The sequence below is a fragment of the Tachypleus tridentatus genome, chromosome 11 (assembly GCF_004210375.1).
Source record: "Tachypleus tridentatus isolate NWPU-2018 chromosome 11, ASM421037v1, whole genome shotgun sequence".
Classification (NCBI taxonomy): domain Eukaryota; kingdom Metazoa; phylum Arthropoda; class Merostomata; order Xiphosura; family Limulidae; genus Tachypleus; species Tachypleus tridentatus.
Genome location: NC_134835.1, coordinates 30,600,823 through 30,621,073, shown reverse-complemented (window position 1 = coordinate 30,621,073; position 20,251 = coordinate 30,600,823). Strand labels below are relative to the sequence as shown.

Here is a 20,251-nt window from a genome sequence, read left to right as displayed (position 1 = left end):
ACACCACCAGTTCAGGTACCTGCCTTGTAAACACCAGCTATAGTAACATGGTCTATATTAAACCACCAATCATAATATATTCACCTCAGTACTACTACACCACCAGTTTAGGTACCTACCTTGTAAGCACCAGCTATAGTAACATGATCAATATTAAACCACTAATCATTGTATATTCACCTCAGTACTACTACACCACCAGTTCAGGTACCTACCTTGTAAGCACCAGCTATAGTAACATGGTCTATATTAAACCACTAATCACAGTATATTCACCTCAGTACTACTACACCACCAGTTCAGGTACCTACCTTGTAAGCACCAGGTATAGTAACATGATCAATATTAAACCACTAATCATAGTATATTCACCTCATTACTACTACACCACCAGTTCAGGTACCTGCCTTGTAAGCACCAGCTATAGTAACATGGTCTATATTAAACCACTAATCAGTATATTCACCTCAGTACTACTACACCACCAGTTCAGGTACCTGCCTTGTAAGCACCAGCTATAGTAACATGATCAATATTAAACCACTAATCATAGTATATTCACCTCAGTACTACTACACCACCAGTTCAGGTACCTACCTTGTAAGCACCAGTTATAGTAACATGATCAATATTAAACCACTAATCATAGTATATTCACCTCAGTACTACTACACCACCAGTTCAGGTACCTACCTTGTAAGCACCAGCTATAGTAACATGATCAATATTAAACCAGTAATCATAGTATATTCACCTCAGTACTACTACACCACCAGTTTAGGTACCTACCTTGTAAGCACCAGCTATAGTAACATGATCAATATTAAACCACCTATCATAGTATATTCACCTCAGTACTACTACACCACCAGTTTAGGTACCTACCTTGTAAGCACCAGCTATAGTAACATGATCAATATTAAACCACCAATCACAGTATATTCACCTCAGTACTACTACACCACCGGTTAAGGTACCTACCTTGTAAGCACCAGCTATAGTAACATGGTCTATATTAAACCACTAATCAGTATATTCACCTCAGTACTACTACACCACCAGTTTAGGTACCTACCTTGTAAGCACCAGCTATAGTAACATGATCAATATTAAACCACCAATCATAGTATATTCACCTCAGTACTACTACACCACCGGTTAAGGTACCTACCTTGTAAGCACCAGCTATAGTAACATGGTCAATATTAAACCACTAATCATAGTATATTCACCTCATTACTACTACACCACCGGTTAAGGTACCTACCTTGTAAGCACCAGCTATAGTAACATGGTCTATATTAAACCACTAATCAGTATATTCACCTCAGTACTACTACACCACCAGTTCAGGTACCTGCCTTGTAAGCACCAGCTATAGTAACATGGTCTATACTAAACCACTAATCAGTGTATTCACCTCAGGAGCACTACACAACCAGTTCAGGTACCTACCTTGTAAGCACCAGCTATAGTAACATGATCAATATTAAACCACCAATTATAGTATATTCACCTCAGGACCACTACACAACCAGTTCAGGTACCTACCTTGTAAACACCAGCTATAGTAACATGATCAATATTAAACCACCAATCATAGTATATTCACCTCAGGACCACTACACAACCAGTTCAGGTACCTACCTTGTAAGCACCAGCTATAGTAACATGATCAATATTAAACCAGTAATCATAGTATATTCACCTCAGTACTACTACACCACCAGTTTAGGTACCTACCTTGTAAGCACCAGCTATAGTAACATGATCAATATTAAACCACCAATCATAGTATATTCACCTCAGTACTACTACACCACCAGTTTAGGTACCTACCTTGTAAGCACCAGCTATAGTAACATGATCAATATTAAACCACTAATCAGTATATTCACCTCAGTACTACTACACCACCAGTTCAGGTACCTGCCTTGTAAGCACCAGCTATAGTAACATGGTCAATATTAAACCACTAATCATAGTATATTCACCTCATTACTACTACACCACCGGTTAAGGTACCTACCTTGTAAGCACCAGCTATAGTAACATGGTCTATATTAAACCACTAATCAGTATATTCACCTCAGTACTACTACACCACCAGTTTAGGTACCTACCTTGTAAGCACCAGCTATAGTAACATGGTCTATATTAAACCACCAATCATAGTATATTCACCTCAGTACTACTACACCACCAGTTTAGGTACCTACCTTGTAAGCACCAGCTATAGTAACATGATCATATTAAACCACTAATCGGTATATTCACCTCAGTACTACTACACCACCAGTTCAGGTACCTACCTTGTAAGCACCAGCTATAGTAACATGGTCTATATTAAACCACTAATCACAGTATATTCACCTCAGTACTACTACACCACCAGTTCAGGTACCTGCCTTGTAAGCACCAGGTATAGTAACATGATCAATATTAAACCACTAATCATAGTATATTCACCTCATTACTACTACACCACCAGTTCAGGTACCTGCCTTGTAAGCACCAGCTATAGTAACATGGTCTATATTAAACCACTAATCAGTATATTCACCTCAGTACTACTACACCACCAGTTCAGGTACCTGCCTTGTAAGCACCAGTTATAGTAACATGATCAATATTAAACCACTAATCATAGTATATTCACCTCAGGACCACTACACAACCAGTTCAGGTACCTACCTTGTAAGCACCAGTTATAGTAACATGATCAATATTAAACCACTAATCATAGTATATTCACCTCAGTACTACTACACCACCAGTTCAGGTACCTACCTTGTAAGCACCAGCTATAGTAACATGATCAATATTAAACCACCTATCATAGTATATTCACCTCAGTACTACTACACCACCAGTTTAGGTACCTACCTTGTAAGCACCAGCTATAGTAACATGATCAATATTAAACCACCAATCACAGTATATTCACCTCAGTACTACTACACCACCGGTTAAGGTACCTACCTTGTAAGCACCAGCTATAGTAACATGGTCTATATTAAACCACTAATCAGTATATTCACCTCAGTACTACTACACCACCAGTTTAGGTACCTGCCTTGTAAGCACCAGCTATAGTAACATGATCAATATTAAACCACCAATCATAGTATATTCACCTCAGTACTACTACACCACCAGTTTAGGTACCTACCTTGTAAGCACCAGCTATAGTAACATGGTCAATATTAAACCACTAATCATAGTATATTCACCTCATTACTACTACACCACCGGTTAAGGTACCTACCTTGTAAGCACCAGCTATAGTAACATGGTCTATATTAAACCACTAATCAGTATATTCACCTCAGTACTACTACACCACCAGTTCAGGTACCTGCCTTGTAAGCACCAGCTATAGTAACATGGTCTATACTAAACCACTAATCAGTGTATTCACCTCAGGAGCACTACACAACCAGTTCAGGTACCTACCTTGTAAACACCAGCTATAGTAACATGATCAATATTAAACCACCAATCATAGTATATTCACCTCAGGACCACTACACAACCAGTTCAGGTACCTACCTTGTAAACACCAGCTATAGTAACATGATCAATATTAAACCACCAATTATAGTATATTCACCTCAGGACCACTACACAACCAGTTCAGGTACCTACCTTGTAAACACCAGCTATAGTAACATGATCAATATTAAACCACCAATCATAGTATATTCACCTCAGGACCACTACACAACCAGTTCAGGTACCTACCTTGTAAACACCAGCTATAGTAACATGATCAATATTAAACCACCAATCATAGTATATTCACCTCAGGACCACTACACAACCAGTTTAGGTACCTACCTTGTAAGCACCAGCTATAGTAACATGATCAATATTAAACCACTAATCATAGTATATTCACCTCAGTACTACTACACCACCAGTTTAGGTACCTACCTTGTAAGCACCAGCTATAGTAACATGATCAATATTAAACCACCAATCATAGTATATTCACCTCAGTACTACTACACCACCGGTTAAGGTACCTACCTTGTAAGCACCAGCTATAGTAACATGGTCTATATTAAACCACTAATCAGTATATTCACCTCAGTACTACTACACCACCAGTTTAGGTACCTACCTTGTAAGCACCAGCTATAGTAACATGGTCTATATTAAACCACCAATCATAGTATATTCACCTCAGTACTACTACACCACCAGTTTAGGTACCTACCTTGTAAGCACCAGCTATAGTAACATGATCAATATTAAACCACTAATCAGTATATTCACCTCAGTACTACTACACCACCAGTTCAGGTACCTACCTTGTAAGCACCAGCTATAGTAACATGGTCTATATTAAACCACTAATCACAGTATATTCACCTCAGTACTACTACACCACCAGTTCAGGTACCTACCTTGTAAGCACCAGGTATAGTAACATGATCAATATTAAACCACTAATCATAGTATATTCACCTCATTACTACTACACCACCAGTTCAGGTACCTGCCTTGTAAGCACCAGCTATAGTAACATGGTCTATATTAAACCACTAATCAGTATATTCACCTCAGTACTACTACACCACCAGTTCAGGTACCTGCCTTGTAAGCACCAGTTATAGTAACATGATCAATATTAAACCACTAATCATAGTATATTCACCTCAGGACCACTACACAACCAGTTCAGGTACCTACCTTGTAAGCACCAGTTATAGTAACATGATCAATATTAAACCACTAATCATAGTATATTCACCTCAGTACTACTACACCACCAGTTTAGGTACCTACCTTGTAAGCACCAGCTATAGTAACATGATCAATATTAAACCACCTATCATAGTATATTCACCTCAGTACTACTACACCACCAGTTTAGGTACCTACCTTGTAAGCACCAGCTATAGTAACATGATCAATATTAAACCACTAATCAGTATATTCACCTCAGTACTACTACACCACCAGTTTAGGTACCTACCTTGTAAGCACCAGCTATAGTAACATGGTCTATATTAAACCACTAATCACAGTATATTCACCTCAGTACTACTACACCACCAGTTCAGGTACCTACCTTGTAAGCACCAGCTATAGTAACATGATCAATATTAAACCACTAATCATAGTATATTCACCTCATTACTACTACACCACCAGTTCAGGTACCTGCCTTGTAAGCACCAGCTATAGTAACATGGTCTATATTAAACCACTAATCAGTATATTCACCTCAGTACTACTACACCACCAGTTCAGGTACCTACCTTGTAAGCACCAGCTATAGTAACATGATCAATATTAAACCAGTAATCATAGTATATTCACCTCAGTACTACTACACCACCAGTTCAGGTACCTACCTTGTAAGCACCAGCTATAGTAACATGATCAATATTAAACCACCTATCATAGTATATTCACCTCAGTACTACTACACCACCAGTTTAGGTACCTACCTTGTAAGCACCAGCTATAGTAACATGATCAATATTAAACCACCAATCACAGTATATTCACCTCAGTACTACTACACCACCGGTTCAGGTACCTACCTTGTAAGCACCAGCTATAGTAACATGATCTATATTAAACCACTAATCAGTATATTCACCTCAGTACTACTACACCACCAGTTTAGGTACCTACCTTGTAAGCACCAGCTATAGTAACATGATCAATATTAAACCACCAATCATAGTATATTCACCTCAGTACTACTACACCACCAGTTCAGGTACCTACCTTGTAAGCACCAGCTATAGTAACATGGTCAATATTAAACCACTAATCATAGTATATTCACCTCATTACTACTACACCACCAGTTCAGGTACCTACCTTGTAAGCACCAGCTATAGTAACATGGTCTATATTAAACCACTAATCAGTATATTCACCTCAGTACTACTACACCACCAGTTCAGGTACCTGCCTTGTAAGCACCAGCTATAGTAACATGGTCTATATTAAACCACTAATCAGTATATTCACCTCAGTACTACTACACCACCAGTTCAGGTACCTACCTTGTAAGCACCAGCTATAGTAACATGATCAATATTAAACCACCAATCATAGTATATTCACCTCAGGACCACTACACAACCAGTTCAGGTACCTACCTTGTAAGCACCAGCTATAGTAACATGATCAATATTAAACCACCAATCATAGTATATTCACCTCAGGACCACTACACAACCAGTTCAGGTACCTACCTTGTAAACACCAGCTATAGTAACATGATCAATATTAAACCACCAATCATAGTATATTCACCTCAGTACTACTACACCACCAGTTCAGGTACCTACCTTGTAAGCACCAGCTATAGTAACATGATCAATATTAAACCACCAATCATAGTATATTCACCTCAGGACCACTACACAACCAGTTCAGGTACCTACCTTGTAAACACCAGCTATAGTAACATGATCAATATTAAACCACCAATCACGGTATATTCACCTCAGTACTACTACACCACCAGTTTAGGTACCTACCTTGTAAGCACCAGCTATAGTAACATGATCAATATTAAACCACTAATCATAGTATATTCACCTCAGTACTACTACACCACCAGTTTAGGTACCTACCTTGTAAGCACCAGCTATAGTAACATGATCAATATTAAACCACCAATCATAGTATATTCACCTCAGTACTACTACACCACCAGTTTAGGTACCTACCTTGTAAGCACCAGCTATAGTAACATGATCAATATTAAACCACTAATCACAGTATATTCACCTCAGTACTACTACACCACCAGTTCAGGTACCTGCCTTGTAAGCACCAGCTATAGTAACATGATCAATATTAAACCACTAATCATAGTATATTCACCTCAGTACTACTACACCACCAGTTTAGGTACCTACCTTGTAAGCACCAGCTATAGTAACATGATCAATATTAAACCACCAATCATAGTATATTCACCTCAGTACTACTACACCACCAGTTTAGGTACCTACCTTGTAAGCACCAGCTATAGTAACATGATCAATATTAAACCACTAATCATGGTATATTCACCTCAGTACTACTACACCACCAGTTTAGGTACCTACCTTGTAAGCACCAGCTATAGTAACATGATCAATATTAAACCACCAATCATAGTATATTCACCTCAGTACTACTACACCACCAGTTCAGGTACCTGCCTTGTAAGCACCAGCTATAGTAACATGGTCAATATTAAACCACCAATCATAGTATATTCACCTCAGTACCACTACACCACCAGTTTAGGTACCTACCTTGTAAGCACCAGCTATAGTAACATGATCAATATTAAACCAGTAATCATAGTATATTCACCTCAGTACTACTACACCACCAGTTTAGGTACCTACCTTGTAAGCACCAGCTATAGTAACATGGTCTATATTAAACCACTAATCAGTATATTCACCTCAGTACTACTACACCACCAGTTCAGGTACCTGCCTTGTAAGCACCAGCTATAGTAACATGGTCAATATTAAACCACTAATCATAGTATATTCACCTCAGTACTACTACACCACCAGTTTAGGTACCTACCTTGTAAGCACCAGCTATAGTAACATGGTCTATATTAAACCACTAATCACAGTATATTCACCTCAGTACTACTACACCACCGGTTCAGGTACCTGCCTTGTAAGCACCAGCTATAGTAACATGGTCTATATTAAACCACTAATCATAGTATATTCACCTCAGTACTACTACACCACCAGTTCAGGTACCTGCCTTGTAAGCACCAGCTATAGTAACATGGTCTATATTAAACCACTAATCATAGTATATTCACCTCATTACTACTACACCACCGGTTTAGGTACCTACCTTGTAAGCACCAGCTATAGTAACATGGTCTATATTAAACCACTAATCAGTATATTCACCTCAGTACTACTACACCACCAGTTTAGGTACCTACCTTGTAAGCACCAGCTATAGTAACATGGTCTATATTAAACCACTAATCAGTATATTCACCTCAGTACTACTACACCACCAGTTCAGGTACCTACCTTGTAAGCACCAGCTATAGTAACATGATCAATATTAAACCACTAATCATAGTATATTCACCTCAGTACTACTACACCACCAGTTTAGGTACCTACCTTGTAAGCACCAGCTATAGTAACATGATCAATATTAAACCACTAATCACAGTATATTCACCTCAGTACTACTACACCACCAGTTCAGGTACCTACCTTGTAAGCACCAGCTATAGTAACATGGTCTATATTAAACCACTAATCACAGTATATTCACCTCAGTACTACTACACCACCAGTTCAGGTACCTACCTTGTAAGCACCAGGTATAGTAACATGATCAATATTAAACCACTAATCATAGTATATTCACCTCAGTACTACTACACCACCAGTTCAGGTACCTGCCTTGTAAGCACCAGCTATAGTAACATGGTCTATATTAAACCACTAATCGGTATATTCACCTCAGTACTACTACACCACCAGTTCAGGTACCTGCCTTGTAAGCACCAGCTATAGTAACATGGTCTATATTAAACCACCAATCATAGTATATTCACCTCAGTACTACTACACCACCAGTTTAGGTACCTACCTTGTAAGCACCAGCTATAGTAACATGATCAATATTAAACCACTAATCAGTATATTCACCTCAGTACTACTACACCACCAGTTTAGGTACCTACCTTGTAAACACCAGCTATAGTAACATGATCAATATTAAACCACCAATCATAGTATATTCACCTCAGTACTACTACACCACCAGTTCAGGTACCTGCCTTGTAAACACCAGCTATAGTAACATGATCAATATTAAACCACCAATCATAGTATATTCACCTCAGTACTACTACACCACCAGTTCAGGTCACCTGCCTTGTAAGCACCAGCTATAGTAACATGATCAATATTAAACCACTAATCACGGTATATTCACCTCAGTACTACTACACCACCAGTTCAGGTACCTGCCTTGTAAGCACCAGCTATAGTAACATGATCAATATTAAACCACTAATCACAGTATATTCACCTCAGTACTACTACACCACCAGTTCAGGTACCTGCCTTGTAAGCACCAGCTATAGTAACATGATCAATATTAAACCACTAATCACAGTATATTCACCTCAGTACTACTACACCACCAGTTCAGGTACCTGCCTTGTAAGCACCAGCTATAGTAACATGATCAATATTAAACCACTAATCACGGTATATTCACCTCAGTACTACTACACCACCAGTTCAGGTACCTGCCTTGTAAGCACCAGCTATAGTAACATGATCAATATTAAACCACTAATCATAGTATATTCACCTCAGTTCTACTACACCACCAGTTCAGGTACCTGCCTTGTAAGCACCAGCTATAGTAACATGGTCTATATTAAACCACTAATCACAGTATATTCACCTCAGTACTACTACACCACCAGTTCAGGTACCTACCTTGTAAGCACCAGGTATAGTAACATGATCAATATTAAACCACTAATCATAGTATATTCACCTCAGTACTACTACACCACCAGTTCAGGTACCTGCCTTGTAAGCACCAGCTATAGTAACATGGTCTATATTAAACCACTAATCATTGTATATTCACCTCAGTACTACTACACCACCAGTTCAGGTACCTGCCTTGTAAGCACCAGCTATAGTAACATGATCAATATTAAACCACTAATCATAGTATATTCACCTCAGTACTACTACACCACCAGTTCAGGTACCTACCTTGTAAGCACCAGCTATAGTAACATGGTCAATATTAAACCACTAATCACAGTATATTCACCTCAGTACTACTACACCACCAGTTCAGGTACCTACCTTGTAAGCACCAGCTATAGTAACATGGTCAATATTAAACCACTAATCACAGTATATTCACCTCAGTACTACTACACCACCAGTTCAGGTACCTGCCTTGTAAGCACCAGCTATAGTAACATGATCAATATTAAACCACTAATCATAGTATATTCACCTCAGGACCACTACACAAACAGTTCAGGTACCTACCTTGTAAGCACCAGCTATAGTAACATGATCAATATTAAACCACTAATCATAGTATATTCACCTCAGTACTACTACAGCACCAAACGTTATTTATCTTCTATTGATTTTCTGTGATAAAAACATTCAAATTGTTCTGTTTTTTACATGTACTGCTGAGCTCTCATGCAACAGAAAACCAAAAATGTTAGGAGAAACTAAAGAGGTTTACAATGAAAAGCAGTCAATGACAACATAGGTACCAGTAACTATAAATCTAAAATATAACAAGAGGGTACACAAGTTTTACTAGACAAGAATATAACAAAACCACTAGAAAAAAAAACAAATGGATTTGCTGCCACCAACTATGGACCACACTGTGATACATATTAAAATATAGGTGATCCTAAATAAACTGTTGTTAATCATAGTGATGACTCTTTTAGAACTTCAAACTAGTGCTTAAAGACAATAGTTTTAAGATATATCAACACTCTAACTGGAAAGAGAGGATATAAACTCTGGTGAGGGAATATGAACAACTTACATCTGTTTAATATAAACTACTTAACTCTTAAAGGTAACAATACAAGTAAGTATTTCTAATTCTGCTGTTCAATTTTTGTGACAAAGAAAACATTTAATTTAAATGGCAGTAAGAAACACAAAATATATCACCATTCACGAAGTTTAACATAGCAGTTTATTGGTGCTTAAAACAAGTTTTACTAATTCAATCTTCATGTAACAATATACCAGTGTTATGAGTTGATATAAACATACACTTAAAGAGAATGAAACAATCATTTGTTTTTCATTTACAAGGTAAGTAATAAAATACAGATGAAGCAATAATTAACAATTTATTTGGAGTACTTGTAATCATATATGTCCTTCTAGAAAAGTCTTGAAACAATAATTATTCCATTTTCTCATCAGCTTCACACGTCCATTCTTTTATAAGACTGTTTGAAGTAATTATTTCAAAGCAATCTGATTGTTGAACATAACATCATTAATATTATAAAAATGAAATTCTTTATCTGTCTTTGAATAAGGTTTGAATTTGAGTTCCACTTTACTTTTAAGGGAAAAATTATTAGACTTTAAAACTCCAAGGAAAAAATGACAAACACAACAGAAAGGAGGAAAGGCTAATGGACAGTGAAATACTTGTATACATCAGATGTTTTTGAGCTTGCATAAACTATTCTTTCATTAGAACTCTGGTTTGTATGGCACGTACATTACGTACACAATGTTTCTAGGAAGCGGAAAACGTCTCATGAATTACCAAGACAAACCCACTTCTCTGAATCACAACAAACCAATGGGTGAATTTTTTACACAATACTACAATAAGATATGGTCTATCAAAGTTAGAATTAGTTTATATTCAATATATTACATTGTCTCACTGTTGACAAGTTAATATAATATTTATTATAATTTATGAAAAATAGAATCCATTCTGTGTAAATATAAAAATTACTAATTGTTCCAGTTTTATTGAACAGTTATTAAGGTCAATATCAGTTTTTTTTCTCACATCTTATTTAATCTTCAACCAACAAATGAAGTTTTAAAACAATAATTTCTGAAGTTAAACAAACACATACATACCTTAAAAACAAATGATGAACCAAAAACAACAACATACCTTGTACAAATTTAGAAGAAGACAACTCAAGTACAGATATGTAAATATAAAGGACAGAAGAATGAAATCTTAGGACATGAATATATATAAAAGTATAAATTTTAACTTCCATTTGTTAAGACTTTTTCCTTTCTCTAGATTTATTACAAACTGTAGACCTTGGAAGTAGGTACAACTAGAAGTATTTCTAGATCAGAATGCATTTTTGTAAAATTTTATCAAGTTGGAAGATGTTGTGTTATTACACAGCACCTGATAGGAAATGTTAATGTTTTTCTATCACCACAAATGTGGCATCTATATCATGTACCTTGCAGTAAACTTTAAGAAACCGGAAACTCAAGACTCGTAAAAACATGCATGCTGTGTAACTGGAAAAAAATATTGTGTTTTCAGTGATGAAATATTAATATCTGGCAAATATCTGAAATATACCTTTATTTCTGCATGCAAATAAATACATTACAGATGCTAAAAGAAGTAGAAATTTCAAGATATTTTAAGAATTGTTACAATAATCATTATAACACAGATTCATTCCATGGATTGTTTCTTAAAACAGGAAAAGCAGTAGGTGAAGCGTAACATAACTGAACACAAATTGCACTTACAAAAATTACATATTTACAAACATAACCCAGTCTACCATTCTCCTTTGTCTAGTGTCTACAGAGATATTAGAAGAACAAAAGACAAACATCTGAACATAATGAAATTTGAATACTGACATTACAATAATCTTTTACACACAGATATACTAGTTTAAACAGTAGAATTAGAAATTGAAAATACTTCAATATCTGATATAGAGGCACATTATTTAGATTTAGAAATTTAAATAACTGATAACGATACCAATATAAATATTTTGCTTTTCCAATATATGACTTACCTTCTAACAATAATTTACCACACTCTGCCAATATAAACATTATAACATCACAGGCATTCAGATTTTCTAGAATTTGTAATAAATTACAACATTTTATTATTAATATTGAAATATTGATGTAGAAATTAATAATTAATGGATTTAATAGAGAAACTTGAAATAAAATTATTAAAATATTCTGTAATAAATACAATAATGCATTAAAAATATAAAGACATTTTACTGAAAGTTTCTGGTAACTATTTTTAGTTGTGAATAAGGTCATGAAACAGCTTGGCACTACTTTATGTGGATGAACACCTTGCAGCATATAAAGGCTTAAAACTGTATTAAAACTGGTAGTTACAGTAGACTTAATGGGTGGTGGTTGGGAGTTATACTAGTTAGTTTATATAACTGGTTGGGACCCATCAAACTAATATAATTCATCTACTGGACTACTAATTAGTGCCTTTTTACCATAATGAGGACTGTAATGCTAATTTCAGGAGGTAAGTTTATTTAACTTACTTAACCCTAAGTGGTAGTACTTTATTATTATTATTTTTTACTTTTATTTGTTTTTCTTCTTTACTTTACAAAGTAGTCACCTTCCCACAACTGTCTGCAAGCAATGAATGGTGATATAGATGTGGGACATTGTGGGCTTGAGCACCCACATCTCGCTCTCATAATTTCTATTAATATTCCTATATTTTAATTTCTATATCTATTCCTTTATTTTATTTATGTGAGACTGGCAAACAGAGATTAAGACTTGTAGACAGTGTATCCCCACCACAATATGGGTCCTACATTTATAGTCACCTCCAAAACCAAGGGTACATTTTATATCCTACATTATAGGCTTTCCCCTGGGGATCCTTTCAAGTAGTGCAGTGTTTTTTTTTTTTTTTTGTTCATAACAAACTATACATATGCACACTTCTGTACTGCAAGTGTACTAGGAAGAAGAAAAGGATTTAGTAAGATGCACTGTTACATAAAATGTAAACTGTTAAACATTCCCCTTGCAGAGAAAATAGCATTATTGGATTTTCAGAGTATTTAAAACTATGCTACAAAAATTTTTTGAAAACTTATAAAACAATAAACAACCACAATAAATTTTTCAATGATGTACATGATAGCAAAGCCACACAATCTTTTGAACTTTGGGTAATGATATATTTGTCAAAATAAGTAAAAATCACTATATGGTGTTCTTTTCCCACTGCCTGTACTGATTATAAGGAAAGCTTTACTGAGGGTTCATTCATTTTTAGCAGGCTTGAATAACCATATCACATCCAATTCCCAGTAAATGCTCTCGGTAACTGTGAAGCAGCCTCATTCAAAAACAATAATTACTACAAACAATTATATAAAAATGCTACAGGTCTATGATGATAAAAAAGCAAGTTTGTCTGTAAAACAATTAACCAAAGATAATGGAAAAATAACCTAAGCTAACATTACAACATTAACCCTACTTTCTTTAAAGTAACATTCGTTTCTAAAGCTGCTTTGTCATGATTATGAAAATAATGAGTTTACAACTTCTCTACCGTTACTGAACAAGTGTGGTTGTTACGACTGGAATCTCTACCGTTACTGAACAAGTGTGGTTGTTACGACTGGAATCTCTACCGTTACTGAACAAGTGTGGTTGTTACGACTGGAATCTCTACCGTTACTGAACAAGTGTGGTTGTTACGACTGGAACTGTTTATAGCAGAACATCCATAAAACTGTGTATAATTTATTAAAAAAAGAGTATACAAATATTTCTAAAAGTCAAAATTAAAGTAACATTATTTATTCTATAACTCAATCCTAACTACCTTGACACGCAATTTGAGCAAAATATTATGAATATATATTTATAAATAATTTACAACACAGCTCCAAATACAACAATACACAAATTATTACAATATTCCTAAATATCAGATGGTTAATTAATAATGAATGCTTCAACAGATAATCTTATAGAAAATTGAAGATGGATTTAATACATTTATTCCTATATATATAAATCATTAATAAACAACTACTGTTATAGTGTTTCACTTGTTAAATCTGGAGAAGGCAAGAAACCCAGTTTGTAGGTTTACAGAAGGACCTTACAAAACAGTTCTCTAAGGAACCATGCCAATCACCAGAGATTACAAACATGCAGATTATATTTATAATAAGGCTTGAATTTTGATTTCATTAAATATTCTAAGCTAACAAAGATTTCCTGTGAAATTGTCTTTCACACTATATTATGCAATTTGTTAGAACTAAGTAATACATCTTATGAAAATGGTAAATAACAAACTTTAAAAATACATGTTTCAAAAATATCTAACGTGAATTTTTGTAACTCAATTAGAATAAGTCGGGGATGGTAATAAGGTAACTTGTAGTAATTTTTTGAATGTACCGTTTTAATTTTAGAAAACACTGACAGCAGTAATCCTTAAACATTGGTAACCCCAAAACCCCTTTACAATTAAAAAAAGTTCTTTTAAATCCACATCTACTAACATTAAAAAAAATGTCCGTGTAGTTCAAAGACTGTTCCAGAAATGAAATACTTGAATTCATAAAAGTTTATTGTTATGAAAGCAGTGCTTAGAAACAAAATAAGAAGGATCCAAGCCTGTATTGATGCCAACGGGGGTCACTTTCAAGACTGTTTGTAATTGTCATTCATATTTACCTCCTATATTCTATATTGAAACGCGTCTGTTAATAAATATACAAGTACACAGTGACTTTCCGAACACCCTGTATAATTATGTTAAAAAAAATTGTGTGTGTGTGTGATATATGAATGCTCTCTGTGTACTTATTTTAGGTATTATTAATTATTATTTTCAGTTTCAGTTAACATTTAAGAATTCTATAACTTTCCAAACTCCTATTGTCTTAATTTTCCTATGGTTGCATCAACAGCAACACATTCGTGACGTTTTTTACAAATTTAAAACAGCTTAAAAACTGAATTCAAACTTCCTATAACTTTCTGAAGTCCTTTCAACTTACTCTGTTTTTTATTACATGATACAATATAATTATTGTAACAAATGACTTATCAAAATGGTATTCTGACCACAGCTATTATTATACCTCAGCCATCCTGAAGAGCGAAGGAGTGACTGAACAAAGCTTATCAATGGATATAGCCTGCATAGCATGGTTGGAATGCTGTTACCATATGCTTTCTTAGTTCTTAAACGTTCATAAGGAACTAGATAAAGAATTCAGTATTAAAAAATATAAGCTAAAAATATCAAAAACATATACAACATTAAATAATTGCACAATATATAAGGGTTGTTAAGTAAGAGGCACTACTGTAAAATCAGAGAGAGATTCTACATGCTCTTGTGGTGATACTATACAAGTCAATACCTGAATTGTAACTCTCAATCTATTTTATAATAAATCTCATTTATTGTGCAACTGCTTAATAGTGTACATAGTTTTTTTTATATCTTTTAAATATGCACTATTACAGTTAATTGTATTTATAATAGGCCTAATATTAATGTTTTATGACACGTTTACTTACATATAACCATGTTTCCTCAGCTTATAAAGACTTTCAACACCATAACAATTGTTGGAATTCATTTGGGTTGTTAACTTTGTTTGACACAAATTAATTGTTTCATGTTACAATATCACTCATACGTGTCAATTACGTTAAGTGAAAGGATATTTTTTATTTTAGAAGTACTTCCCAAAATAGTTACTTGAGGACAAAACATTAATTTCAAGAGAAAAAAAACTGTGACTAGTCAGGAAGTTATATGTACCAAAACAGATGTAAAAAAATACAATTCACAAACAATAAACGATTACTGTGCTACAACAGTTTGAACATAAACTATGCAACTACATACATGTGCCTTTAGATGCTTTAAAAGCATATTTTTTCAGTAAATAATTACTTTGTTTTAAACATCCAAAAGCTAAATTTAACTAAATTCCTCAAATTTTGATCCATTTGATAAATGCAATCCACCTACTTGCAATTAATATTTATATCCATGTGAAAACAACGATGCTGTTTTAAACTAATTTGTTCATTGCAAACACACAAAGGTTTATAATCCAGAAAACCACGTTAATCACAGTATTATAACGAAAGAAACTTAAGCATAACAAGCTAAAAAATGAATAATATTTCAAACTGATATACATGAACAAATAAGTGTTTCTATTGAAATTCATTTAAAATGAGTATTACGATAGCATCCATATGTACCTTGGCCACAGAAAAAAAACAAGGAAAGTTATAATGAAACAAAGCCAAAATTCTATGGATCAGTTCAGAATGAAGGTCATATACCACAGATTGTGGTGTGTGGTTGTTCCTGACAAACAGCTAAGAGATACAGCACTATCCCTCCAGTCTTAACTAACATATAAAATATGCTCAGACAAAAATCAAGTCCATTCACTACACCAAATAAAGCCAGTAACAAATTTCAAGACTCCAGATAAAATTGGCACAACTAGTTTAACATATTTCATGTGTAAGTAACCTCAAAGCCCTTTCGATATGTCCCAATAAGGTAATATTATAACATTAGCCATCAGTAATTCTCACTTTCTATGTCATTCCCTTCTTCTTCATCTTTGAGGTATTCACCATCATCGTCCTTGTCATTGTTTTCACCATCAATATCATTATAAGTGAGATATTTGTCCAATACCTCCTGTAACTCTTCTACAGCTTGCCTTCTTCCTCCAGCTAATGTCTCTTGTACACAGTCTCGAAGGAGCTCTTCAATATTAGTTTTATCTTTCTCAGGTGGTGAATGTAAGAGGCCTAAATAAAACATGCAGGTATAAACAATCAGCTCAATCTCAGAACATTATCATTGTCACAGTGTTACCCCCTAAAAGAAATTCACAGATCATCCCACAATTACGTAAAAAAACCCAAAAGAAAACAAAACATGCTTTTCACAAACACGCAATTCTGATACGTAAAAGATTCAGTTGTGAGAACTACTAGGTTTAATCATGTGAAAAATGTATCATTTATAACTGAAAGCACAACTGTCATTTTGAATATTCAACAAAATAAATAGTGACCATAAAACTTACAGGTCATACAGGTTGGCCATTTTACATAATCATTTCCCTGCAATCTACCAGGGAGAACTGGTGGCTTTCTCAAACACACACACATATAATTTTGTCATAACAAACAACTTTTTAAAAAAATGAGAGGATTTAGTAGCTTTTTTTTTAAAATGAGAGTTTTAGGTAAATTTTCCCTAAATTTTAAAATTAGGGAAGACAGGAATTTATTTTTTCATGAGAATTATTTAAACAGTAGAATTTTGTATTTAAAAGACAAATATATTTCTACAAATCATGAATCTAATTTAACTGCAAAAATAATAATGGCAGAAAAAAGAACAGAATATATTTAACCAATATTTTCTCTAATAAAATGTCTGAAAATTTATTAATATTTAAACAAATTATTAATTAAACAATAATTTATTAATATTTAAACAAAAACATTTTTCCATCTTACTCAGGTTCTAATCCTACTTGTTGATAGATGAGGTAGGTGAAAGATAGTTTTCTGTCCACATTATGCAGGTTCTGCCATATAGAGGACCTTTTATAAGATAATGCTGCAAAATTTTGATATTTTTGGCTAGTACAGATTTCTGCCCTATGCAGTTTGTGGTTTAGACAGGTTTTACTGCATCAAAAAACACAATTCTTTATTATTTACATTGGGTTGGTTTGTTTTAAATTTCATGCAAAGCTATACGAGAACCATCTGTGCTAGCCTTCCCTAATTTTGCAGTGTAAGACCAGAAGCAAGGCAGCTAGTTATCATCATCCACTGCCAACTCTTGCACTAACTAAAAGTGGATTTGACCATAACATTATAAAGCCCCCACGGCTGAAAAGACGAGCATGTTTGTTGCGACCGGGACTCTAACCCATGACCCTCAGATTACGAGTCGAGTGCCTTAACCACCTGACCATATGGGCCATTTACATTTGGAATTGCACATAAACATGTAATACATAGCAATAATCATTAATTGAACAGTGTAAAAGTAAATTAATAACTATATAACATGTAATAAAATAATTAGCAGTAGGTTGCTGTTGACCAGCCGCCTTCATGTGGTTAATTTGAAATTAGGGATAGTGCCATTCTAACTGCACTGACAAATATTTTATGATAGACCTACATAACTGTAGTCTGGACTGAGCTAAAAGCTCTTTTAATATTGTAACATAAACAGATAAGTATCAACAGGTAAGGTACCACAAAATAAGTGAGTAAAGTAAACCAATAATTAGCACAGGTCAGGTACATACAGGTCGTGAGATTAAAAAGAGAATTTCTCCAAACATTTCTGGGATTTGGGGCAATTCTAGATTCATGTCCACGGTATCATATAGTTTAAGTATGAATAATGTTTTCATTACCATACAAGTTGCAAATAACATTGTAAAATTTATAGCTGTGTGAGGTATAATGCAAAGGAATTTTAATATACATCAAAGCTATGAATAAATCAGTAAAATAGTACTACGTTTTGAAATATACAACTTTTGAGAATTTTTCAGAGTAGTTGATCATGCTAAGGAAGTAATGAAAATCCATGAATAAAACCTTAAAATAGAAACCAAATTTTATCACAGCTGTTCATTCCTGCAAGCTTTTCCACCACATTTAAAGGATTACGAATGCTTTAACTGAAGAATAATGAAATTTGAACATTAACAGAGATGCTTTTTTTTTATGTTTATAAAATTTGTCACAACAATAAGATAACTGAGACAGAAATTGACAAAACCAAAGTGAGTGGTAGAAGCTTTAATATTAGCACTAAAGAGGACAATTCCAAGGTGAAGAATAACTTACTGTCAAAACCCATTTTGCAACTGTAATGTTAGTATTATATTTATCTTTTCAAGACAATATTTAAACTGAATATATATATAATTAGTTTATGTGAAGAAATATGAAATAACATAAAAGTAACATGGTGTAAATATTGGACTGGATAACAATAGCCATAAAACCGAACTGCTGGAGGAACCGATGATACAAGTTAACCTTTGCTGATTCTGCAGAAAAACTGTTTACAAAGGCTCAACCCAAGTTATGAGCAACAAAGACAAAATACTGATTAGAGCAAGGCTTTGAGAAGATTTCTCTAAAATAAAATTACCAAATTAGGCTTTGCAAGTCTAAATGACTTCATGAAATTAAAATGTCTAGAACTAATCACGATATGGTTAGTATGCTGACAAAGTTTGGCCTGAAATCACAAAGTGAGAAATTAATCTTTCAACAGGACCACCTAACTTGAATTTCTGAAGTAACCAAGATCTAACAATATACACATTATTTTCACGTTTAGCAAGCAAACGATCTTTGTGTTCAATATTTCTCACAGGATTTCATAAAAAACAAACGCATATAATCATAAACTTTAGTATGGCTCTTGACTGACTACAGTTTCCACTAACAATCATGGAATTAAGGACATGTACATAAAATACGTAAACCTTGTTTGCTAGAGACTTTGCTAAAAGAAATCTTTCAAAAGACAAGATACAAATGTTTCTTGCTAAAACTTAACTTCCACATAATAGTGGACTGTGTAAGCTTAACAATTCTAGTCATAAGGAATG

At 34.3% G+C, this 20,251-nt stretch overlaps 1 protein-coding gene across 4 annotated transcripts in view; it reads right to left on the bottom strand.

The window, feature by feature from the left end:
- Positions 1 to 13,856: 13,856 nt before the first annotated feature.
- The window catches only part of LOC143231859 (divergent protein kinase domain 2A-like), a 29,132-nt gene continuing 22,737 nt past the window's right edge, over positions 13,857 to 20,251 (bottom strand). For all 4 annotated transcript variants that reach the window (XM_076466595.1, XM_076466594.1, XM_076466596.1 and 1 more), the window contains exon 8: positions 13,857 to 17,396. In XM_076466595.1, the coding sequence (XP_076322710.1) occupies positions 17,161 to 17,396 (236 nt within the window). In that variant the 3' untranslated portion in view covers positions 13,857 to 17,160. The remainder of the gene's footprint in view (positions 17,397 to 20,251) is intronic.